Here is a 27,476-nt window from a genome sequence, read left to right on the forward strand (position 1 = left end):
ATGTTGCTACACACCTAGTGCGTGTTGTGTGCTTGTGTTTATACATCAGGTGTGTTTCTCCGCCTGGATGGGTTGTGGTTATGGTCATGGTTATGTTTTTAAGGCTAAGCTTGTATTATGTTGGACCGCCTTGGTCGTCACTGCTTACGGGAAATCCGGAGCATCGATGCCGGTCTTGATGACGCCGGCGTAGACGGCCAGGATGGAGAGAATGACGCAGGCCAGAAACACCAGGGCCAGCTTGTTGACGTACTTCACGCCGACAAACACCACCGTGGCCATGGAGGTTAACAGGATGGTCCCGTACACGCGCATGTTGTTCAGCAGGGCGGCCTCTGCCTCGGGGCCCTCCAGGCCCTCCAGGGGAAAGATTGCCGCCTGGGGCACTATGTAGATCTGAAGCAGAAGGTTGTGTTATTATTGTTTTCCCCCTGTATATATATCCAGGGATATCACGCCTACAAATTTTCTCATAAAAGTTCCATCCAATCTCATTGTTGCTCAAGGGCATCATGGTGGTAGATGTTCAGGGAGCGTTACTCATCCACTTTCCCTCCTCACTTTTCTACCAGCCTGTCTGGGGATTTAAACTCGCAGATATCAGGTCACAAGCCTGCCCCTCTAGTTCACTGTTTACTGCTGAATTTAATAAATTTCACCCTCGGTAAAAAAAAAGAAAGAAAGAAAGGATAGCCGAAACATAATAAAAGAGAGGTGAGAAAGGCGTGAGGTGAGTGAGGAGGACAACTCTGTGAAGTGTGAAAACATGTGATGCTCACATTAACAGTCCTCGACTGGAGCTTGAAGCCTAAAACTGCTCCGCTATTTTAATTCAGCTTAATTAAAGAACTCAAGCGTGGTATTAATATTCAAAATGAACGGCCTTTATTACACTTTTACTATGGGTCAATCCAAGAATAGTACCATCATATATAAAAACGGTAAACCCCTAATTAGCCCGTCAGTATCTGTCATCAGCTTTAGATGATTCATGCCGGAGCGGTTACATAACCATGGGAATGTCTCTCTTTTTTTCAAGAAATCATTTGGTTTCCACCCAAAACAGTTGAATCACCATCAACTTGAGGAGTACAGGCAGGGAGTCGTGGTTAATTTTGGTCATCTGGCTGAAGAAAGTGATCTGGTGCTAAGAACAGCATTATCACTAGGCAAACAAATCTCCTGCTTCGCTGTGAACTGTTCGTGCTTCCTAAAATAGCAGCATCAGTTTGTGTTCTTGGCTTGGGAGGAAGGATGAAACGTATTCAAATCAGCCTTCTCCAGATCCGCTCCTTACAATTCTGCAGGGATTGTTATTTTACAATGGAAACTAAGCCAGCTTTGACCCAGAAGACAGAATTAACCTCCGGGCATGATCAAACTCTGCATATCCATTAGAGGCAACCAGAAGGAGAATAATAGAAGAATACAAAAATAAAAAACACACTCTGGTAGGTTGATAACAGTGGACCAAAGTGATGAGAGCTGCTTCAAGGAATTGCCAGTGTCTTGATCGCGCGCTAATGCAGTATTTGCATAATTACCCAACAGAGGGGGACTGCAGTGGAAGGAGTGTAGAATAAAAGGCAGAGGAGGAGGAGGAGGAGGAGGAGGAGGAGGAGGAGGAGGAGGAGGAAGAGAAATGAAGATCGAGATGAAAGATCCCTGCATTTCGTCAACTGATCAGAATTCACGTTGAAGAACACTCATAGCTTCAAAGGGTTTTGAGGAGGAAAATAAACTGAAGGAGAGCTGTGTTTTTCAAAGGCATGTGGCACATTGTGAAGCACTGCTCGGTGTCATTTTTATTGGGAGCACAAGTCTTTTTTTCCCACATTTGCCAATTCTCCATTATTTTTTAATGCACTGATGTGTCACCAGTCCACAGCAATTAAGCTGGGATACAGTGATATCAAACATTCTTCCTGGATTATATTCTACTCATTTAGACTTTGATTAAAAACCTTTTAAATACACAGTGAAGCAAAAAAATACATTTTCCAACTTCTAATCCTGTCTTTTTTTTTTTATATATATGTAAAAAAATGTGATTCTATGATTATCATGACACATGTTAAAGGAACAAATCGCCATTTTGGTAAGTACACTTATTTACTTTTAGTCGAATCATGCTGGTTAGCTTAGCTTAGCATAAAGACTGGAAACAGGAAGAAACAAATAGCTTAGCTCTGTCTAAAGCTCATTGATTACCACGTAATCAATGAGATTGGTCTTAATCTTCACATCTAACTCGGCAAGAAACTGTGTGTCAAACTATTAATTTAGCTTAATTGCTCCAAGAAACTGCTTCTGCTACGACTGCTATGCTGACTGCAACACGAGATCAATGAGACTGACATGTCAGTCAGACACCGGCTAACATTGTCAGATTGAATAGTAGAACGGAAAACGAAAATGGTCTTTCAGTCTGATTAGTCTAAGACATTTAAATATCAATGATACCTTTTTTAGAAAAGAGAAAGAAAGTGTTTCTCAGTAGACATCAGTGATTGGGTTCCTGAATGCCTCTTTGCTGCTGCTTGTGTTTGGCTCCTTGCCTCATATAATTGAACCATTTCCAATATTGGCACAAGTTTTGGGCCGGAGCAACATGGAACCAAATCTTTCATGTATCACCAACATAATTGAATCTAAGGGTTTATATTCAATCATGGCAATTCTGAACTCGATGCTCAATCACATCACCTTCCTCTCTCTAGCGCGAGCTCTTGTGAGTGTTATCACTATGACAAAATTGTCAAAAGTATGATGTTGCAGAATTTACTGCTGGGAAGGAAAAGCTGAGCTTTGAGTGGTCATCCCCCACTAACCTCGCAAAGTGATCCCATTATTTTCCCTTTCACTCATTGCGGTCTGGCAGCACTGCATGAATTGACTTGAAATGGATGTCGTTTCAAGTAGGTTGCACAAAAGAGGGTCTCCTTCTCTCACGCCGACATGAACCCACTTACTGGGCCGTCAGTGGTCTTTGCTTCAAATTTCTGGTCTGAGAAAACATGGCAGCTGTTCCCAGAATAAATCTGAGGTTTGCATTACTGTCTAACAAACATTCATAAGACTTGGATTTATATTTGATTTATGTTTATACTTTAGCCCTCAATTTTAACTTGCACTATTTTATGTCTTAGATTCAGCTTTTTACTTTTACTTCCCTTTTAGATTTTCTTCTTTTTTTAAACATATTTACTGAGCATTGTTGGAAAGAGACAGAGATCCAAGATTATCATTGCCAACTGTAACTGTTGTGCATTTGATAATAAAGAGCATGAAACTTGAAATCTACATCTTGTTGCTAGCATTGAGCTAGTTCTGCTTTGTGTTTGTTTTCACCGGGTTAGTAAGGTAATGTAAATGATAAAGCTGGTGAGGACTGTAACAGAAAAAGAGAGAGGATATTTCTCACCAAAAGGAGCTCAATGGCCCCCAGGATGTACATGGCTCCAGCGTAGGTGGTCCCCAGATAGAAACAGATCCCCACTGCTCCCCCAAACTCAGGGCCCAGCGAACGGGATATCATGTAGTAGGCACCTCCAGCTGCACACACACACACACACAACAATGTTAACAGAAAATGTTTGTATGTAGGTATGAATGTAAATAAATGAAATACAATGAATAGAGATGCACCGACACTGATATTGGATATCTGTTCGATTCTGACACAAAAAGCTGGATCTATTATTGGATGCCACTATTTCAATAAATAACAATTCACAACATTTACATCTATGTATGGATTTGCTAGATTTTGCCATACAAAGTCAAGAAAGCACTGTTTAAAGCTACAACAAGGGACTTTCATTTTGTGTTGATTTTGGCAGTCCCTGTGAACCAAAGTGGTAGTGAATCCGAGCTCCAGAGTCCCTGAGGACTCCGCTCAGTACTGGTTCTAATTCTCTTGTGCCTCCCTTCCCTCCGGTGGGACCAGTAATACGAGCTTCGCCTCCAGCAGCGTGGGGTCGGTGTCTCCCAGCCAGTATTCAACCCAAAGTATTCAATTTATAATAAAGAAAAGTAGGAAATTGCCAAGTTTGTGAAACTATAACAAGTTAATGTTTGCAATTTCTATTTAAAAAGTTATTAATTGATTGTCACACCAGGAATTGATAATATATAAGACTTTCTCTTTGTGTAATTGTAAAGCTTATGTCACATTGCTCTCAAATAGTCGTCATTGTGGTTATGCCATTTCTGTCATCATTGTGTTTTTAACACAGTGCTTCTATTTCCTAACAGTGTGCAAATAAAGTAACCAAGCATAAATAAATAGACCTTAATCAGCACTTTGCAGCAGCATAAGGGCTGGTACCAGTTATAACAGAGACAGTTATAATTGGTGTACAGTTCCACACATTTCCACAAGCCTGTAATTTGCTGACCCCTGCTGTATGCACTCCGACTGGTAAGACGCAGGCCATCATTACTGTGTAAATTCACATTATAAAATATAGCTATACTGCATAATGTGTCTGCATACAGATACAAACACATACCTTCAGTTTTACGTTTCAAGCATTTGGCTGACGTTGTATTTTGTGTAACTTACATCGTGTGGCGACAAGTTAAAGTGCACAAGACCCCAGACTAAAGCTTTTAATGTTTCTGGGGAAATCAAGCTGCGCTGGGCGTAATGCGCCAAAAGCAATCAGTGAAAAGAAAATTTTAGAAGCGGACAGACTCAAACAGGGATAACTGTGTGGTGCCAGCGTCTGCTCACCCACCTGGCACTACTCCATTGGTAGCGATGGCACTCATCGAGATGGCAGTCAGCATGGTCTGCACAGAGAGGGAAGGGGAATGACAGAGGAGCAGAAAGAAGAACATGACATCATATTCAGCAAATTCTGCATATTCTGTGAAGAGCTGATTCCTGAGTTTCTCATCCTTTACTACTTTAAAAAGTAGAATTAGTAGTTTTCTTTAATAAACTGTTAATTAAACCCAAATGTACTGTATGACAAATAATTGGCTTTCATCTGTAGTTGTAACAAAGTTCATAATCAATATATCTCAACAAAACTTCAGGTCAACAGCAAAGATACTCAACTGACGAGCCACATAAGGTGCCAGGTGGCCCGCCGACCCTTTTTTTAATTAACAATGACAATTAATTAATTGAGAGTTTTTGGACTCTTAATGCTAGAGTGCATAAAAAAACCCATCAAAACAGACTAATGGAGCTGGTTTATAAAAAAACCCTAAATGTTCTAAAATGAATTCACAGCTAAAATGCAGTTAAAGTTATTAAATGAGGTAAAATATCTGATTGATCTGACATATAAGCCAAGTGTCAATCCCTGCTGGTGGTGCTAAAGGAAAAGTCAAGATCAACAACAATCTATCCAATAGTTGTTAAGATATTTCAGTCAGTGGGCCGAGTTACACAGTTTTGATTATATGTCATCCCTCATTTAGTAAAATCGCTTCCGCTTGTCTGTCAGATAACCACTTTCAGAAGTGAAATCATGTTTTCACTTCCTCCCAGTGATGCCCATGATACCAGCGTCAGGCCTGTGGTATAAAACATCAACATAACCTGTGAGATTACATAAGGACAACACCAATTTATGGCAATGCAGAAGCTGACCGGTTGTTGATTAGATAAACAATAATGCCACCAGGCCTGTCAACAACTGTCAGAGCACATTCAGACAGCCAATGACAACTCTAATGTAACTCTGGTGCTGAGTGAATAGGAGAAAAACACCGGCGGAAGTGTAAGGGCATGCTCGGATGGAGTTCAGTAGATGCATGCAGCACAACTGCCCTGCAGAGGAAGAGAGAGAGAGAGAGAGAGAGAGAGAGAGAGAGAGAGAGAAGGAGAGAGAGATGCAGGCAGCGAGTGGAAGAATGGGCCAGAAATATAACAAATGACAAAGTGAGAAATAGAGAAAGAGAGAGGGTAGTGTGTGTGTGTGTGTGTGTGTGTGTGTGTGTGTGTCAGAACAAAGACAGCGTTAAGATTTCATCATTCTTTTTTCAAACGCTATTGTTGAATTTCTGAGTGTCTTTTTACATTTTCTGCACATGAAAGAGAGCGACGGAGACATAAAGAGAAGCATGAGGAGATGTGAGGGCAGGCTGCTTAAATCAGTGCCATCTCTCCACTGCTGTAATATTTTTCCATTTTTATTGCTATTGCATTTTTGGTTTTAGTCATAGTTTCAATGTTTCAAAATATGCCTTTTTACAGTCTAAACTATCCTCATACAGCTGTTCCTGCTTCAGCTCTGACCCAGTTTATGAAAGCTTTCACATTTGAAAGAAAACGATGTTCAGTATGAGTTGTGTCTTTACTGGGTATAAGTCTTTGTAACACATGTTACAGCAGCACATCAGTGGTACAGAAAACAAACTGGGTAATTCAAATGTCAATAATGACAGCCATCTACTCTGTTATCTACAGACACTGACTGCACAATAGGGAAATATTGACCAAACTACTTTTGATCTTACGGATTATGAATCAGAGCCTGACGTCAAATGATTTTAGCTAATCACAGGAATATAGTTATCGGTATATGCGTCAGCTGATAAGTAACAAGCAATCGCAGCACAGAAATAAGTCTGAATGTTTATCATAGTTAAAGATACCCTCCAGACATATAATAAAACATAAAAAAAATATTCAGCTTGGAATAATACTTTATGTCTGATATGTCTAAATGATAAGTAGCCTGTTAAAAAGTTCTTAAAATGATAACTGAGACTATGAATATGCAAGGTTATAAGTTTCAGTCGTGGACACAAGATGTCTCCTTCTGCACTTTATTCTCAGTGTTTGTGATCTGGAGGTTTCAAGTTTCCAAATCACTTGTTTAAGATGCATATTGGACCAATGATTGACTTCCAGACTAGTTGTGATCATTTTCATTGGTAAATGTCTTCAACTGAGATTGAAGGTGATCACAGAGAAACACACCTACCTGAGCGGACGATGGGGGACCTTTAAGTATATTACAGAGTTTTAGCTGTGACCAGCAGCTCCATAGCTCACATGTTTCTCCATCCTTTGGCGGCCACAGTTTTCACACTCGGAGGCTGAAATTTGGCACAGCGTTCAGTGTTTGTGTTCATTGACGAAAAAAGGTTGTGTGGCAGTGAGAGGACTACAACAAAAAGGGGCAAAACTGCTTCTGTGTCAATGCATGCATGCCTGCGGTCGCAGCTATAGCTGAATCTGGGCTTGTTTAGTTGTAAAGAACTGCATTTCCATTTATTTAAAAAAAAATAGTATATGACTCAAGACTCCAGTATGAATTCAATGTTGTAATGGGTTTTACTTTTGATATCCTCATTGCTAAGTGCTTTACTTTCGTAAAACGCTTCACCCATAAATGTGATTACACTACAAAGTGTACTATTATAAATGACATTGAATAGTGTTCTTTTCATTCATACTGTATATTATTCATACTGTTGTTTTCCTGCTCTGCAGTCCCTGAAGATGAAGACACAACATTGGTAACTTGAACCAGCAAGAAAGAGTGAGACTTATAATGGAAGAAAGGCCTGGCGAGTCCCAGCCGGTTATGCTTTACTATCATTACGTCCGTCTCTGTGAAGACTGTAATGTGGTTAGTGTCACCTGAGGGCCCGGCGGACTGACGATCAGGAGTGAAGAATGAGTGGGACTGGGCTCTGTTTCTCTCTCTAATCTAGTCATAATGAGGCCACCAGCTCCTCTCCCACCACAGCAGATAAGACAGTAATTGTTTAAGTGTTTTATCTGATGTGGGCAGCAGCCACGCAGAGGTAGTCCGTCGCATACTGAGTCTCTGAATCGCCGCACAACTGGACAGGACCGCCACCAACGGAATGATATGATTTAGACGGGCTAGTACAGTCAAACATGGCTGATGTACATTAGAGGTGATACTTGGCACGGGATTACATACATTTCAGTAATGGTAAGGGTAAAAGGCAATAAGATTAGAAACATTCTTTTTCAGAAAAGCCCGATTTTGTCTGTAAACTCGTAATAATTAAAATCCCTGACCAGCCATTGTGTTAGTGCATCGAGTGTGAAGGGCTGTTTCAAAAATCAAAAGTGTGTTTCCTTCCTCTAACGTAAACTGGACGCATTAGCATGTCCTACTAACTTGTTTACTTCCATAAACAGTCTATGTTACAGTCGTATGGCTAACGTAATATTTCCTCTAAACTACATCATTAACTAAATATATGATTTTATGTGGTCGCTAAAGTAAACGTTCAAACAAGGTTATGTCATTTTTACATTTTTCCTCATCATACCCTGCTGAGTGAAGGACTCATCATCTCCAACCTGCTTTCAATGTCTTCTGCAATGAGCATCAGCTGCTGAGGACGCAGACTTTTCACCTTCACGCTTTAGACTTATAGCACAATATAATGTATGAAGCCATCAAGTGCACATTTAAAGTCTTTTCACAGGCTTCTCATTACAAAACGAGTCAACCAATGATCATGTAGCTAACGATAATTACCTAGCTAGATAGCTACAGCTGGTAAAGTATGCTAGTGACACCAGTTATTACCTTTAAGCATTCGATTTATAGGAATCTACTCATAGAATGTAAGTATTTTGGGGCACATTTGTGTAGCTCGATATATGAAATTGGTTCTTGCCATAGAGTAAATTGGTGTTTGGCATTCATGTCTTCCTTTTGAACATGCGGTCTGAAATGTGAGGATGCACTCCTTATTTAAGATAGATATTTTTGTTAAAAATCAGCTGCCTGATGAAGGTTTAGCAAAAAAACATTGCAAATACTTTTTCAAGTTAGACAGTGTGCTGGATTTTGTTTGCAAATGTCAACAGTCCGCAAGACATTAATATGGTCCAGACATAACAAGCTACAGACAGGATACAGTTACTCGATCAAGCATTTAGTCTCTGCAGAGATCGGCTATTTCACTTCTATCCTCTGGTTGATTCCTGATGGTCTGTCATCTGCTTGACATGCAGACGATTTTTGTTTTTGAAATCCTATTTGGTCAGCCTTCTTTTACTTTTAAAAGTGTCCTACTTTTATATCACACAACTCCTCTGGGCGTCACTGCAGACAGGGTTGATAGACAAATGATATCAATCACCTGCTGTCACAAACACTGAGCATCACTCTGACGGTCCTGCACCGTCTGCACTGATCTCAGAAGCTCACACTTTGATTTGCTGGAAAGGAAAATGAATCTGATCTGAAGTGTAAAAGAACTTGACATGTAGATTAACTATCTCAAATTCAAAACTAACATTTTCCTCCTTTTGTCTTATATATTTCACCTGGTCACATGATTGATGGCCAAAGAGCCCAACTACTTTACCTGATGACCTCATGTCTGAATCAGCACCTGATTGGTGGACTGCTCTGGAGGCAGCAGTGTTCTGTTGTAGTAGGCAGGTTGTGCTCCATCCTTTTTCCCACTGACCCAGAGCCTGTTTTATCGTCCCACTCTCAGGCTGCAGGGCCTAAAACTCTGACGTTTGAGAGTTTCTTTAATAGAGTATACGCCGTACTGGTCTGGTTTACTAAAACCATCTTTCTCTATGAAGCCTGGAGTCAGCGACTGTACCTCAAAAGTCACCATGCACCCACACGCCCTCTGGCCTCTAAGCGTGCCCGTAGACAGCGTCAGATTATGCCGCCTCTCCATCCGTCTTGTTCATATGAGGTTACATATCTGTTAAAAAGGACGATTTCTTTCCAAGGCATTGTGAATGCTGGTGAAGCTTGAATAATTGCTAAGCCGCCATGATTACGTCTGAGCCTGAGGAATGCGAAGGAACTAATTTTAATTTCTTTAGAAAAGTCTGCTGATATAGCCGTGACGCTGACAGCAAAGGACACTTAAAGTCTGTTTCTTCCCAGAGCTACAGTCAAACTCTGATTTGGCCTTTAGTGGACCTCGGACTTCACCGGAAATTAGTTTTGACAGGAATGGAGTTTCCACACCGCCCTGAGAGCGTGCTTCATTAGCATGCTTCATTATACAAATGCAGAAGTTTTGTCAAGTACAACTTCATCAATTCACATAGAAAGGTACAGTAGAAGTCTATTTCCAGTGTGCTGTTCATCACTTGAAGTCTCTGTGGATGGTATACTGCAGAAGGCAAAAGTGTCAGGTGAAGGAGAAGAAGGTGTTTTTTTACTTTCAGACTGACATCGGGGGAAGGAGACAGAGCACAAGAGGACGAGATGCAGCAGCTTGAGCGAGGCGGAGGAGAGAGGTGGCAAAGCAGCACAAAAATTGGATGGTAGGTGAAAAGAGAGGCAGAGGAAGCAGACGGCGGGGGGGGAGAGGAAATAATGAGACAGTAAAATAAAAAAAAGGGTTAGAGAAATTGAGATGAGAGTGAAAAATGAAAGGGATGAAGGAAGAAAAGCATCCTTAGCATTTAAATGAGTCACGACAGAGGGCAGACCACCCGTCCCCTTGCAGCAATTGGATTCAAGACCTGGAAGTAATGAGGAAGGCCAAACAACAGATGACTTTCCATCTAGAATATTAAAGCTCATTTTATCTTGGTGACAAGCCTGCATTCATTATCTGGGCAACAGATACACACATGCAGCGCTATGTTTGAACATATCAGCTCAGAGAACGTCGTCTGCGGGTCATACACTGGCTGTTAAAATGGTTGGGTGTATAATTTCATAGTTAATGGTTTGTTATGTGTCAATGCTGTTACATTCCTCATATAATAACGACTCCCACAATGATCGTTAATGTTCCGTCACAATGTTGCGCGACGGAAAAATAAGGGTGTAAGTGTTCGACAGTTGCAGATACGCGTCGCTGTGATTGATCATCTAATGAAAAGTGCTCCGTCACTGATATCCCATCACGCAGTCATGTGAATAAAACATGGGCTGTATTTTATCGAGCTTTACAGCATGCCTTATCCCTTCCCACTTCAAGTTCTGTGGATTTCACAAAAGGTGGGGATGGCTGCGTACATGTATGTACACACAGACACACACACGCACACACACACACACTCCTGCGATGTGCTGGCAACCCCTGGAGGGCTGGGTGGTTATGTGTTATGTAAGGAGCTCAGGAGGAGAGAGGTGGGGGTTTCTCACACACCGTTCACGCTCAGGCTTATCGCCCCGGGGCTCTGCAATGAGCTCGGTGTGACTGATAAGAAAAAATGTGTGTGTGTGTGTGTGTGTGTGTGTGTGTGTGTATGTGTGAAGGATAGAAATGGTGAGAAAAAAATGAAGAGGGGAACCGAATATATGTTTAATGGATTAAATATCCCTCAGTATGTGACATGTAAAGAAATGTCTGTGTGTGTGTGTGTGTGTGTGTGTGTGTGTGTGTGTGAGCAAGCATGAGACTATTTCGCATAGAATCTGTTTCAAACTGAGTCTGAGCTTTGATCTTGGAGTATTCTTTATTTTTTTTTAACAATTTGACGCTATGTTTAGTATAAAATTTGTTTTCCATGGAATATCTTTTCCTGTTTTAGAAAATAGACGCATCAACAATTACACTGGGATACAATTTGTGTTCGCACATTCCCCAATGAAACACGATTTTAAAAATAATATATACGATACAGTCAAAAATCTGTTACTGCACCTAATTAGCAGCCATTTTACAGTTTTTTATATCCATGGAAAAGATGAACATATTTCTTTTCAAAATGGTTCAGTTTTCAAATGAGTACAACAATTAAATAAAACCAGTAAAAGAAAAAAAGATACTGCTTTCCCTCAGTACGCCATTTCAAAGCCTTCTCTTCACTGTCACAGAGAAACATGATTGGGAAGCATATTGCCTGTGTGTCTGTGCAGGCAACTTTGCTATGGTTGGGATTTGAGGGGGTTGTTCTATAAATACACTCTGTGCTAGAGGAGAATCTAGGCTGCACAAACACACAGACATGCCAACATACAGTCCTGCCACATCGCACGCTGCAAACAGAACGACACACAGCGCTGACAGCTGATACACAGCACAGTTTGATTAAACCGCCTTGTACGAGAACTTAAGAAGGGTTTTGTTGCGGTATATATTAAATAGCTGACAAAGGATGTTGTAAAATGTATTCACCTCCTTTCTCCTGAATAGATGTTGGGCTTTCAGTGAGGAGGCACATTATATGTTCCCTGACAATCAAATGCATCAAACAAGTCAAACACAGACAGAGTGTAACAGCCACTCAGATCACTGACAGCAGCGCCGTCGATCCTGTGGGACTGTGTTTTGTAATTCGAGTCCCATGGCCACGACTGGGTGTCTGTCCAACACCAAAGTCACTCTGACACATGACAGCCTCTGACATTAATGGGAACCAGGGAACATCACAGTGTGTCATAATCCATTTTGTTCTTTTTACAGATCGAATGTGCGGCGTCTTTACAACTGACGCGACGAAAGAGGGGCACCTTCCTTTTTTCTGCCTACCACAATGGCAACCTTGTTTAGTATAACACAATTGAAAATAGTCTTCATAGCTACTGTCATGGGACTGCAGTTCCAGCATCATTAAACTCCCCCAATGGGCAGTATGATCAATGGCTAAAATAAGATACAACTTCCTCCCATAAACTGCTGCCTTAACAAGGATTTGTTGGGTTTGAAACAGAGTCAATATTTCCACTTTAGCAAGGAGAGATAGTTTTTTTTTTCCCAAAGGCAATATAACTCTTAAACTCTTAACCGGTGGTATGTTATTGTGTGTGTCAAGAGGCAACATTGCTACTCACAGGTTGGTCCACATGTCAGGCAGTGATAAGGGACATTATGTATAACTATATTTGTATAATTACAGGTAGAAAACAGCACGACTGATGTTTGAAGCAGTGCATGCTGTACTTCAGGTAGTGGTGACTCACTGAGCATGGTGTGTATTTAAGAATGGTTGATGCTAGAAAGGTTTTTCCATCGTGTATGTGTGTGTGTGTATCATGGTTCAGGTGTGATTTGTGTGATATATATATGTGTATGTTTGAAGTTTATAAATTGATGCTACTAACAAGTAAGGTCAGTATTGTCATAAACCTCCAAAAACTCTTAAAAACCGCATCACTGAGCCACAATGTTTTACTGATTGACGTGTTCCTTCACTGCCATGAAGACGGGCTCTGAAGTCTATTGCGAGTTGATCCCACATACACCATTCTGCTGCTGTAAATACTCACTAGCAGCTGGATATAGGCTGCAACAAATGCACCATTTACTCCTGTTCAGTAGCATTTGCTGTAAACTTTGTGCTACGGTGTTTAGATGGGGGAGAAGAGGAGTATGGCCCTGATATGGACCACATTTCATGATATAGCAAATGTTCCTGTTAAACAACTGAGGAACCATTTACGTATAAAATAACCAGATGTTTTTGGCGAATCCAGTGAATACCTGACAAATTAAGGTACTTCATCATATTCATGCAAAAGTCATATAAAAAGGCTGCATTGGCCTAAACCACTCACAGATACAGTATTAATGTGATAGCCGCTTTATTAATAGTAAACAAAATTTCCTATGAGAGACAAATTGATATTATCTGATGTTATAATAGTGAACATCTGGTATCTTTTCATGCTGCACAGCTCATTAGATACCCGTACACTATCTGCTGCCACGGCTGCGCTAATATGCTGCTCTTCAGTTTAAGGTCACTTGTTAATCAGACTTTTATGTGCTGCAACAGAGGGCTAAAATAAAAGCAGGCAACACACTCACCGTGGTACAGCACATGAAGACGATGACGAAGGTCCCGATGACACCTCCGATTCCCACCAACCAGGTCATCCTGAGGAACAGGATCACTCCGAAGATGTTCTGGATGCACGGCATGTAGACACCCATCAGAGTGCCGAGCTGGGGGGCCTGAAGGAGGACGAGGGCAGAAGTTATTGTTTATAAAATTCCAAATAAGGTTAATTTCTAAGCTTTATTTGCAACATGATTGATCAGTGGTCATATCCCCAGACATGACTCATCAGTTGGCCTGCAGTGACACCATTTTTTATGTAAGTTTGATGAAGATTGAGTTCCAGTAACAATTCATTTGGAGTGTATGATGAAATCTAGAATCTCAGACAACAGACGGTGAATGTGAAAAGAACTGTCTCTTGCATATTTGCTAAAAGCCCGACACACCAGATTTGCAGGACTCACCGAATGACTCCTGCTTCACTTTGGGCATCAGTAAGAATCAATGAAAGTCAACACACCAGCCGTGCATGCTGGGAATCACAGTGTGCACATTTGCTATCGTTACCATGTCTATTTTTCTTCTCTCCGAAGGTCAAATGCAAAGAAAACACACTACAGATGGTCATTCTGTCATTTAAGCAAAACACATATTTGACTTAACCGTGTGGGACTTCACAGATTGCTTTCAAAGACCCAATTTGTAGTCGTAATAGTCCCCTTTTCTGTTCGTAAACATGGTGACATATGTTTGTGGGCGGAGTATATAGAAAGGCAAATAATTCTCTGACCACGTTAGTTAACCCTGGCTAGCAAGTTTTGTTGGCTTGTTTTTTTCTTACAATGGCTTCGAGTTTCTCACAAAATGCACAGTCACTCACTAACCAGGACGATGATGGTTGTCAACGTTAACCAACGGGACTATATAGGCCTACCCCGCTGATAGTCTGTTTTTCTATGGGAAAAGCAGACTGGAGCTCTGTAGAGGGCGGCTGGCTAGTTGCTTAGTTAGCTAGCTTGTCCATCTCTAGAGCGGGCAAGTTGGCTAGCTAGTTTCCTTCTCTCCTGCCTGCTCTCCTCCTAGCGAGGTCGTCTCCTAGCAGTGAGGAGTGAGGCAGAGAGGTTGCAGAGGAAGAGCCCACAAGAGGTCCATCTCTCAATCTCTCCAACAGTTTAGCCTCATTTTCTCTCCGACTCTGAAACACTTTGCCAATACTGTAGCTCGCTAAAGCCTTGAATCACAGTTTATCTTGATGATATGCAACATCGATTCTAGCACTAAACAACACAGCAAGATGACGTTTGCCCTATACTCTAAGGTGATTTGTGTTTGCCTTAGTCTTTCTTTTGTTGATATAATCATGACGTCAGCTGTAAAGGGGTCTGTATGGTGCTTTGAGTTGAGATAGCTGCTGTTGCCACATTAGTCTCATAAGTCATTAGTCTCACATTAGTTCATTTTTATTTATTGCATACACAATTTCCATTAAGTCAATATTACCGGACTCTTTCTTTTTACTCTTCCATGTTACGGTTGCAGCTTAACATGCATTTTAATGACTGCTAGTTATTTAAGCATTTCAAAGCTTTCACATTTTAGTTGCCGTCTTTCAATTTAAGGATTTTCCCCACTGCTTTCTGTAAATCCTTTGTTCATTTCCAGAACAATAATTACTTTGAGACCCGGAAACAAAGAAAACTTTGAGATCTGGAGGCCGCCAAGGGACCAATCCGTTCATTGGATGGATGGATTATTATTTTATTTCTTTACAGGCTCCTTTATTGCAGTGGATTTGTTCTGGTTGGTTTTGCTGCAGTGCTGTCCCTGGTGTGGATCAGTGGACCAAGAGAGAGCTGCTCTGTAAAGTACGTCCTTATACAGCACAAGAATCAGTTTCAAGGCTGCTCCATTGAAAGCAATTAGTGACACATGGAGGCTGAAGATGTATGTTGTTGCACATCAGATTGATTAATGAGAGGTTTCTTTTCCTGATGGTTTTTGGGATGTTCTTGATGTGTGTGTGTGTATGTGTGTATGAAGCCATTTGTTTGTGTACTAATGTGTCCTGTGTGTGCATGTGTCTGCGTGTATGTGTGTGTGTAGGTGTGTGTAAGTGTGTGTGTGTGTGTGTGTGTGTATGTGTGTTTCTGTGTGCCTGCACCAACGTAATGGCATGTATTAAATCTGAAGGACACATCAGATGACCCTGTACATAATAGAAAAATATTCATTTCCTGCTCAAGGACAGCCCGGCCAATGAAGGGTAATTATAGTGATAGCCAGCCATGACCCATTTTACCAAGTGAGAGTGCAGACCTTAACTGTCACACCATTACATCGCGGATAACACGGACAAACCTTTTCTGCTGCATCTCTACGCTTAAATACAGACAAACAGGATGAATGGAGGGATGATTAGCTGTGGATTATGTCAGTAAAGATGTTTTTATTACGCAGGAATTTGTCACAAAATATGTGCACATTCCACAGATTGGAAGCAAAATGAAGCTGGGGGATAATCATTCATCTCACATGAGCAGTATCAGCAAAATAGGGATTACAAGCTCTATTAGACCACAAACACTTGAGAGCTTACCAAATCTGTTTGTTAGATTGTTTTTGTTCCGTCTCCAAATACTATTTTTTTAGATCGAAATTAACTACTAAATCATATGTGTTAAGATTGTAAGATTGTTTTAGTTGTGTCTTTAAATTAATATAATATAATCCCCAAAAGACATACATTTCAGAAAAATGGGTTTGTTATAAAACTCAATCAAATAATCCTTTACCAAATCAGAACATATATTGTTATTGATGCAAAACGTCCAAAAACAGACCCAGCCGGTCCAATCCTAACAAAGCCAGAAGCCTAAGTAACAACAGCAGCAGCAGCTTACGACTGCAAATGCAGATGAGTACAAGAAAGTAGTAGTACGTGTGTTTTTCTACCTGAGTGAGTGAAGTGAGGACAATGATAACCAAATATAATCGGAAAAGCTGTCACAGTTTTTGCAAGATAAAATGTAATGATGTTATCTTGGCAAACATTCATTGTAAATAATGAGTGTCCAAAATCACTTCCTTTTTGACTATACTAGCGTGCACTATGTTTATTTGAGTGTGCAAACAGCACGTAAAGTATTCTCTGCTAACGATTTTGTGTTTTGTGCAGTTGTGTTGTATTGTAGATATATTTTATCAGTTAGAACTTCAATTTCAGGGGTCTTTTTTTTCTTACCTTGTTTGAGTGAGAAAAAGACGAATATTTCATTATAATTTTCTTTAAACTTTCAAACATCTGTCAACATCAACCTCAGAGTCCAGTATCGGTCGGGCTGTAACTCCAAAATGCATCATGAAATATTGATGTCCTTTGGAAAGTACTTTGAACACTGATTGGTTGTCAGTGATGGTCCCTAATATATTTCTTCAAAAGTGGTTATTACATTTGTTGTAACAAGATGAAGGATTTACACAAAACAACAACCCTGCACTGGGAAGAGACAGCAGATGTGAATTCACAATCCAGACTTTTAATCAAATCATCCTGACAAGTGGCTGACATCAAATGAATAATATTGTGTCTGATGCTGTACACAGTATGTGATTTGTTTGGAGAGGCTCGCTTCCAAGCATAAATAATATACTGTTTGCAGAGGGAGAGCAAGAGCAGGAGAGAGAAGCAGAGAGAGCAAGTCCAAACAGGTCTTGCAAATGTAATTAACTTCTAGTTTCCTTGAGATAAACAACAGAGCAAGAACTCACACTCAAAAGTGTAATTAGCTGGCTTATCACGCTGGAAACCCTTGATCTGGATGTGAAGAGATGCAAATGAGTTATAAACATGTTGAATCCTGTCCTATCATTTATCACATCATGCGTCAGATCAGATAAGATCCTAATATCTCATACCATATGTGTTATGTGCACATATTCTTCATCACGTAGTTGTATCACCTCATATGTGACATTATATTAACATAGTGTGACGTGTTGTCAGTGGTGGAAGAAGTGCTAAAAAATATACATTAAGTTATAAAAGTAAAAAGTGCTCATGCAGATTGGCTCTTTCAGAATAATGTAATATCATCACTGATTGTATATGTACTGACTTTATATGTGTGTAGCTTAACCTACAGTGATATATATGATTTTATTTGTTGATAGTATTTTGTATTAATGATCTGAATTTGTAAAGTAACTAGAAACTACATTCAGCAAATACATGTAATGAGTAAATAGAACAATATTTCCGGAGTATGTATAAAGCAGCAGAAAATGGAAATACTCAGGTGAAGTACCTCAAAACCGTACTCTACATATAGTGCTTGTACTTAAATGTATTTAGCTACTTTCCACCTTTGCATACAGTAGCATGACATATATGCACTACAGTAGTGTATATAATCCTTATGTTAGCATTTAAATAAGATCAGTGCTGTTAAACTATACTCGAGACATTTTTCTTGAAATTATTTCCACATTCTCAAACCACTGTTCATGACGAGTAGTGGAAACTGTCGAGCGCTATAAGTACAGTGCACTGTGGTAATAAAGGTGTCCTGTCCGTTTACATTCAGTGTCCCCTGTATGCATGTTCTCTGTATGCGTGCACAAGGTCAAATACAACGGGGACTCACACAGAAAGACATTCTCAAGGTCAAAAACTCCACAGGGAAGCTTGAACAAGAAACGGTGACCCAGACTATATTTTCTGTAGAAGTGTGAATGCTTGTAATTCTATTAACCCCGTTGTTATTGTTGCACTTTACTTTTGTAATATGGTAATACCATTTGATGTCTATCATTTTCTTGTTTTTTTATGATGCTGTTCTGCTGTCATTTTGTAGGTTTTAAATGTTTTGAATGTTCTATTCAGCGACATTTTCTTGCATTTGTCACGTGTGAATAGTTCCTCCTCCGTAAAGCTTACAATGTTGCCCTCTTATACATCTAAATCCTTGCAGCAGGGAATCTCTCAACCTTCAGCCTCATTGTGCTTTAATCAAAGATCCACATCAAGGCCTCCACAGGTGCTGGAGGGAGCAGCGGAGAGCAAACCTCGTTCATCTCTGTCGCCTCCCCCACTATATGATAATGATTCGCACAGTTTGACTGTTGTCTAAGCTAATGCAAATCAGATCGTGACTCACTGGGATTGTGCCCTTCAGTGTGAGGCGGAGAGGATTTTTCATCACCTGCTTGTCGAGGGTCTTAATAAAGTTTTCATTATGAATGCAAAAACCTGAAGTGGGTTCTATTTGAAACTACATAAGTATTACGTAAGCAAAGTACCTTAATTAAGCAGAATAGTTTTGCTTAATTTACCACGTGAAGAGGCTGTTTAGGCTACTGGTCAGATGAAACGGTCCAGTATCACTGTCGAGCTGTGTTTCCTAATTAATCTATGGTTAAGTTGTAAAATGAATTTAGTAAAACAAAACCAGTCAGATCTGCTGGGTTTCGAACTTTAAGGATAAAATAACAGAAAACATGGATCATTTCCAAACTCGCTGCTAAATCTTTTCACCTCTAAATTCCTTTTCTTTTCACGACTCTCTCTAGCACAGCTGTAATTAAAGGACTGAGTTTCCATCGACAGGTTCTTCTGGGACTTGGTGTGTAATGTACATTAGCAGTCAGGTGTTGCAGACAGAAAGGTAAACCTGCCATCAGCACTTTGTTGTTAGATTTGCTGCTGCTGCAGAAAGTGGTGCGAGGTCAGTTTGTAATAACAGGTAGGTTATTAGAGGAAAACCTGTGAGCATTTACAACAGCAGACAGAACACTCTGAGGAGGTCGATGGCTCTGAAGTCCGTTCAAGGTGGGTGACTGTAATTTAAAAGGATCTCTAAAACTACAACGACAAACAGCCTCTTTTATTGGGAAAATATTTCACAGTATTCACTTCAAACAGATCAAAACAGAGAAAAAGATGTCTCAGAGATAGTCGCAGCCACGATAATAACTTCCAGGAATGTTGATTTTATCAGAAATAGATAAGAAAAAAAAAAGTGTGGCTTTGTAAACTCAAAACGGCACATTGAGGTTCGACTGAGGGATCCAGAAAAGATTACATCTTGGCAGAGTAGTTTGTCAGAAAAGCTTTTACAGTGCAGTGAAACAATTAAGTGAGATATTCTTGTCCTAATGTTTTTCATTAATATCTGCAAAAATGACTTTATAATCTGTCCTAAAAAGGTGTGTAAAACTATTCAGCATTAGGACACAAAGGTTTATGTCTCACAACACCCCACAGGAGAGTAACATCAGCAAAAGTAGGCAATAACCCTCTCCAGACTGCTAAATGTCATTTTCCCTGCCTGCTCTCCCACACAACGGAGAACCATAATCAAGCAGACCTCGTACGTTGGCCCGCTGCATGAGAGTCTGCGGCAGCTGAGTGATAAATTATAATCCTCGTTCAACAAAAGGCGGGCTTTGAAAAACAGTGTGTGTCTGCTAGAAATCCTGGGTGTTACATAAGATGTACAGACGCAGATAATAGATACCGAGCGGGCTTACGCCGAGTCTGAGAACCTGAACATGATGGAAAACCTCTGTGGGTTTGGTAAACAGCCACCAAAACAAAACAAAAATCTGGTGAACTAATGGTTTATATTGACAAATAGCCTGGAACAGATGAGACAATTGTGCATGCATTGAATCAATGAGACTGTTGGGAGAAAAAGGCTGGACCTTTATTGAAAGCGCTGCTTTTCTATTTTCATTCAATTGGTGTTTCATTTGCGGACGGGGATTGCAGTGCTGACCAGCGACGCACACACACACACACACACATACAGAATGAGTGTCTGTTTAATGGGCTGGGAGCCAGCAGAGGGATGATTTCCCTGGAGATCGGGCCACCGTGAGCAAAGGCAACACTGACTGCTGCAGAGCCACAGGTAGGCCAGCGTGGCACCACTGAACTAGGAATGAACAGCTGCCCACCGACCCCCTGGGAAGCGAAGTGAACCCACTGAATGGATGGCTCAGGTGTGTTAGACGCACAACAGGACCTTTCAATACATCTGCCGGGGCACCTACTTCAGATACCCTGCCTCCTGCTGCCCTACCACTTACAACTAGCTCTCACCAGGCTGGACCTCGCTCTCTCTCTCTGCCCGCTCTACATCTATCACAGGCACTTTATTCACACGATCCACGGAGCCCTGAAGCCCACTGAAGCAATAATCAAACACCGTGTTATTGCTTTTAAAATAAATGCTCTGTGTGCTTCTTCATTTTGACGCCGCCTTCACCAAACAACGGCACTCATTATCGCTTTAAACATTTAAAAAGAAAATACCAGTTCAAGATTTACTGGTATGCAACCTCTTTCAGTTGTGGGACTAATTACTGTCCTCTCAAAGAAGCAAATGTGGAGCTGTTGTAATGTCGCAGAACCTATTAGGAAGGAGGTTGTGGTGGATGGTTGGGTCGACGAAGCATGTGACTGTGATATGAGGGGAGGTTATTGTTAGATTGTTGTTATGGCAAATAAGATAAAGGTAAGGGCTCAGCCTCATTTATACTTCTGCATTAAGGGGTTATACCTATCTCTACATGATTTCACCACAAATAGATAAGAAGAATCATGGCTTTGTAATCTCAAATACTGCATTGAGATTAAACTGGAGGATCCAAAAAGACTTCTTGTCCAACGTTTTTAAAAGTATTGCTTTAAACAATATATGTGCATGGAAACCACGGTGTAGTTAAGTCTAGGGAAGATCCTGGTTATGCCAAATAAAATTTGGTTACAGTATATATAGTATATATATATATATATATATATATATATATATAACCACAAGCTTTCTTGTGTTTTAGTTGGCTAACTATATATATATATATATATAGTTAGCCAAAACAAGATTGGCTAACTATATATATATATATATATAGTTAGCCAACTAAAACACAAGAAAGCTTGTGGTTATGGTTTCATTAAAACACAATAGTTAATTGCGGGTCATTGACGGGATGCAAACTCCAGTGAATGCCAGTCGGACCACACATCCACCACCCCACCGCTACATTAAGTGTGCGCTGCTTCCTGTGATAGCTATGGACATACATTTTGAGGTGCAAAATCAAGACACAAGCAACATTGCTTTCTTTTAACATTTACAGCAATAGTTTTCTAACTTTAACCAATTAGTTTTAGTAGACCTAACTTAACCACAGAGGTGGCAGATCAGAAAACACTACGAGTCGTTTTTGGAACAACACAACCAACCTATTTTTGTTCTTTAGATTTAATCAGTATATTTCATACTGTATTATTTAGCATGTACTGTATTCATTAATATGTCTTTCCTACTCTTCTTTCCATCTTCTTCGTACCCCCCACAGCCTTGTTTCAACCCTCCTATGGACATCTCCTGAATTGCTGAGGCTAGCAAAGGTAGCCCCTTCTCTCTAGAATTTAAGAGGTTGGAGAAGACAAGAGTTGAAAAGGGAAGGTGAAAGCAGCTTCACATCCTTGGCTAGCTGCAGGGGATAGAAAAAGAAAAAGGGGAAGAGGAGTAGGGGGAGGAACGTGGGGCGCCATGCATTCGACAAGAGTTACAGAAGAGAGGAAAGGAAGAGTCCAGGCCCTCGGGCTCTGGGATACCCTGCCAACCTGCTTAGGCTGCAAAACCAGCGTCATCATTTAAATCACTTCTTTCAGCATTTCTTTATGTTCGCCAGCAGGACCAGAATCTGCTGCACGTCGAGCCGAATAAATCTGTGGTCAAATGTTTAATAATTCGTAATCGGAGCTGCATATTTCCGATCCAACTTTTGATACCTGGGCTTTGCGTGTCTGACAATACCGAGTAATGATTCAATTTTAATAAGCTGTATGCCTCGCTGTGTGGAGGTGACTGAGATTTATGTGTAAGGCAACATCAGAACTTTACTTAAACTGCTAAAATAGTAAATCGTACACCAGCAACTTTGTAGAAAATCTTCAAAATAAACAGAAATTACAAATCAAATCAACGAATTGGTCAAAACTTAAAATTCCAGTATATAATGTGTATAGTATATATGGAATTGAATTAATTAGATTGGCCCACAAAACTCAATCCAGCTAATTGAGTCAGTATTAACCCGATATTAATATCGGTATATCCCTGTTTCTATGCAGGCCAGCTGAGGTTGCTGTAGCACCACATCATCGAATTCAACGTCATGAATTATTTGTTCTTATTTGCTACTGTAGATCAAATTAATTCCACCAATACATTACCAATGCATATGATAGTTAATTTGTTAGATGTCACACATTGGTGTTGGATTTTTCTGACAGATTAAGAAAGAACTTGGGAGAGAGTGAAGGCATCTAGGAGGAAAGACAAAGGAGAGGAGACAACAGGAAAGGAAGGCAGAGGATAGGTAGGTAGGGTTGAGGAGAGGAGGAGGAGGAAACAAAAAGAAAGGAAGAAACAGGAGGGGAGGGAATTGGAGAAGAGGAAACAAGAGAGGAGAGCATGCACACTACCAGTGGAGGCATGAAGTGGAGCGGTGGAGGGAGAGGGGGAGGCTAATGACGGGGAGGGAGACAGACTGGGAGCTTGTAACGCCATCTCCACGCTCTGCTGGCCAAACAGGAGCTGATAGGGCAAATGTGTTTCTGCTCAGGTGTGCTGAATTATTAAATAGACAGCAAGAGGAGAGGCCAGGGAACATCAGCCTCCCTGACCGGCTGTGGATGAACCAGTCATTCAGCGGTCAATGTGTGTGTGTGTGTGTGTGTGTGTGTGTGTGTGTGTGTGTGTGTGTGTGTGTGTGTGTGTGTGTGTGTGTATGGGTGTGTGTGCGAGCGAGCATGTATGTGTAAAAGCATTATCCATCTGACAACACCGACTGCTGTAGCTAAACGTGCTCTGTGGAGCTGAAGGCTCACCACCATGAAATAGCGGTTACATGTGTTAGAATATTCTAGGTTAAAAGACTCCACAAAGCCTCATGTGTGACGCCTCTATTTAGCTGCACTATCACCTTCAAGACTAAAAGTCTCCTTATCCACTAATGCACGTGTGCTTCTGAACGGTAGGTACACGCTGAAAATCAGGTCATCAGTAACCTGGCTCGGATAAGAGCGGGACACTTGAGTTGAAAATAGATTCTACGCTGTAAAAACTCGCCCACGAATAAGCAAAATAATGTTGAATCTAGAGGAATTTGAAAGTATCAAACAAGACATCTGCCAAATAAAGTAGGCAAAATAAGACTAAAATAAGAGAAATCAAGGCACTATAAAATATATTAAAACTGGCTATAGAAATTCAGGATAAAAGTTCCTAAAGACAAATTATTTGTTCTTTAATTCAGCTCAATCAAGTTTGACAATTTAATGCAAATGATGCTTGACACAAATCTTTTAAATTTAATTTAAGAACCTGAAATAAGATATAATGACATTCTTCAATAGTCCGTGGTTATAGTTGATTAATCCATGAGTTGATGGACAGAAAAATAACAAATAATGAATAACGTTAACAATTAATAATAAATAATAATTTTCCAGCTTCTCAGTGAGATGATTTGTTGCTTTTCTGCATGACTGTGAATATCTTTAGTTCAGTTAATAAAAGAAAGAATTGTGAAAATAATAACTGCAACCCTATACAGTAGAACAACAACTGTGCTTAGCTCATTAGCCTGGTGTCTTCACTAAATGGACAAAATATAAGGTGTGAAATCTCCGTTGAGCTCCGCTGTGAGCTCAAGTGTATATGCTGCTGTAATGTGTAACATGAACTGACACTAAATCAAGGTACATCCTAAAGAGGGGTGACGATGTGAATACTGATACGAAGCACCGGTCTAATGAGGGAGGGAGGGAGAGAGAGGGAAGAGATAAGAGCAGGGGTCATAAAACACCGAGAGGGGAGACAACATTTATATGAAGGAACATTATGCTGTAAAAAATAGGGACGGAGAGCGTATCGAATAATGTTCCTGTAATTCTTGGCATGAGCACTCGTCTAGAAAATAACATGAATAAAAGTAGCTTTGAATAGGGTTCATGATTTGTATTGTGTTCAATTTGGTTCATACGCAAGACTTTATAGAGAAAATACTGAAGGCCAAGTACGAAATCTTGTCATTTCATAAAGACATTTAAAGTTCAGCACTGATGTCACGGTGATGACTAAATGAGGCGATGTATCATCTGAAACAAGTTGCAAGAATTAGAGGTCTCGTGTCCAGATAAGGTTTAGAGAAGCTACTTTGCATCTCCAGCCAGATGTACAACTGAAAAAGGTTTCTTGTCTTCCCCTAAAAATCATGAGACAACAGCAATATATTTTGGGAGACACTGCAAGATTTCCACTTTCTATAAGAGAACTGAACGTATTTCTGATAATTAAGAACAGAAGTAGGAACCCTCTGATCTTAAGGAAACAAACACGGGTCATTCAGCCACCGTCCCGCTACTTCTTTATCTATTTTTTTTTTACATTTGAGAAACTTAAATGTAACTGCACTGAAACTGTACATTGTGTATTATTTTTTGTACTATGTACTGTTTGTGTTTTATTTGATTTCATCTTATTCTAAATGATTTAATTGTCCAATTCACTGTGTTACTCAACCTGCATTTACTACCCACTTGGCTAGGGCAGCGCTACAAGCTGTAAAACTGACCTAAACTGTCCCTGACATATTGTTTCCTTGTCAAGCTGATGTACTGCGTTTGCCTATTTGCTCATCCAGCAGCTTCAGAACAACATTAGCATTCATTTGGAGTATTTGGCCACCTGTTGAGTATAAGTCTACAATTCACTCTTTTAGTCTCTATTTACTCCTGAGGGAAATATCTGGTTCTTTACTCTACTAAATGCTCCAATATGTTCACAGGCTAGTTGCAGATTCTGTGTGTCTGCTGCTTGGTGCTTTGCAGAAACAGCAGAGGGGGGTTTTAGGGTTTTTTGATAAGAGCGGTAACAGTGACCCAAAACAGTGAAGGTGCAGACCAGAAACCAAATCAATGAGCTTAAAGATGCTAAAAATGCTCCAAAGATCCTGAGAGGGACCCTAATTCTCTGGATCAAATGAAATGTGAGAAACCCACACTGTTAATATACTATCGATTCTAGCTCTTTTAAGCGTTGTTCTTTGCGTTAAGTAAAACACATGAATTGCCCCTGTGTTTGAAAGATGCAAATCAAATAAACGTGTCTTGTTGTGTTAAGTTTCAAAAGGAAGAGAGTGAGGAAAAGAGAAAATTGCCAGCAGATTAGCTGTGACTGGTTTCCATTTGAACCTGTGTGACTTTGGGACTGCTCCCTCATGTCACACGCAAACCAAATCTCCAATCTGGGCTTTTACACTGCGACAAAGAAAGGCCGCTGCCTCCATCTCCCTCCCTCACAACTCACTAACTCGAGGGGCCGATGGGGAAGGAGATGGAGAGCGAGGGGCGAGAAATGGAGAGGGAAGGAGAGAGAGAGAGAGAGAGAGAGAGAGAGAGAGAGAGAGAGAGAGAGAGAGAGGGAGAGAGAGAGAGAGGGCTCGCTGTGTGAGCGATAAAACGCCACAGGCTGCCTTAATGAAAAGCCTCTCATGGCGATGGAGAGATTGCCTGTGGAATAGGCTGCTGATTGGAGAAGCAGCAGCTTGGTGTAGCGTGCAGACTAATTAAAGTATTGAAGGGTTTGGGGTGACAGGGGGAAGATTAGACCTGCTCCCAGGGTTAGCCGAGCTGAGGGGAACCAGACAAATTCACCTTACGTCTGGGACAACTGGGATAATGGGGGAATATACCGACAAACACTGAAGACTTTTTGAACCGATGCAACTCCCGTGTGGACACTGTTGTTTTCTAAAGCTGCTGCCTGCTATATTTGTACGATCAGGACGGATGGTTGTTTTAAAACCTGTTTCAAAGGTTAGGTCACCCAAATTAGAATCTTACTATAAACAGTGTTTTCATGAGGACTATTTCTTCTATAGAAAGTAGTTCCAGTGAGGTCTGTGGATTATCTTGATGAACTGAGAAAAGGGTGTTTCTGGAAAGAGAGGTTGACGTTTTTAAATGAAATGAACAGCCATACAGCGTGCGGCTCATGTGTGTGTCATCATGGAGACGCCTACTGTTCTGAACTACCGCAGAAGGGCTTTCGATTATGTCTGTGGACAGATTTTGTCAACGCGGTAGCGTCACAACCATGCAACATGCGGTCATGAAGCTTTACAGGTGTGCTGTTGAGATCAACATGAAGGCTGAGTTCGAAGATGGGAGTGGTCCGAACAACGACACCAGAAGTAGGGGGTTGGAAGTGATGAAAGGTGCCACCAAAACAGTCACACTCTAGAGCCCTGAATCAAATTCTATGGAAATCAATCCAATTATTGTCGAGACATTTCACTCAAAGCCACATACTGTATGTCAACCTGTTGGTGGCGCCGTACAAAACGTTGGAGGATCACCCAAGTTTATCCTCTGGGGACCATGACTGTCTGCAGAAAATGTCCAAATTGATCCATGAAATAGTCAATGAGATAATTTAGTGTGGACTAAAGCGGTTAACGAGAGCAGCCACTCAGGTCATGTGAGAACAACGAAACAATCTCACTGCAAATGAGAAAACCAGCCGCTGATGAGATGTGGCGGAAATCTCTGGAACAATTACGTGGAATGTGGGATGAAAATCTCTTGTCAAAAAACTATTCTCCATTTGTATGCACTTTAGCAGTCTGTTTGTTCGTGCTGTTTTTATCACTATACTTAGTGGAAGAAAGACACACATGCAGAAATCAATGAGGTCGATTGTACCTAGAAAGCTCATCTCCGTTG

General features: G+C 40.6%; 1 protein-coding gene across 1 annotated transcript in view; it reads right to left on the reverse strand.

The window, feature by feature from the left end:
- Nucleotides 1–27,476, reverse strand: part of slc12a5a (solute carrier family 12 member 5a) — a gene marked incomplete at both ends in the record, with an annotated part of 91,158 nt that overhangs the window by 13,954 nt on the left and 49,728 nt on the right. Inside the window, 4 exons of the mRNA XM_079186133.1 lie at nt 149–396; nt 3,425–3,555; nt 4,743–4,797; nt 13,699–13,845. Coding sequence (XP_079042259.1) covers nt 149–396; nt 3,425–3,555; nt 4,743–4,797; nt 13,699–13,845 — 581 coding nt within the window. The remainder of the gene's footprint in view (nt 1–148; nt 397–3,424; nt 3,556–4,742; nt 4,798–13,698; nt 13,846–27,476) is intronic.

This window comes from Pholis gunnellus (assembly GCF_910591455.1).
Source record: "Pholis gunnellus genome assembly, chromosome: 3".
In the NCBI taxonomy this organism is placed as follows: domain Eukaryota; kingdom Metazoa; phylum Chordata; class Actinopteri; order Perciformes; family Pholidae; genus Pholis; species Pholis gunnellus.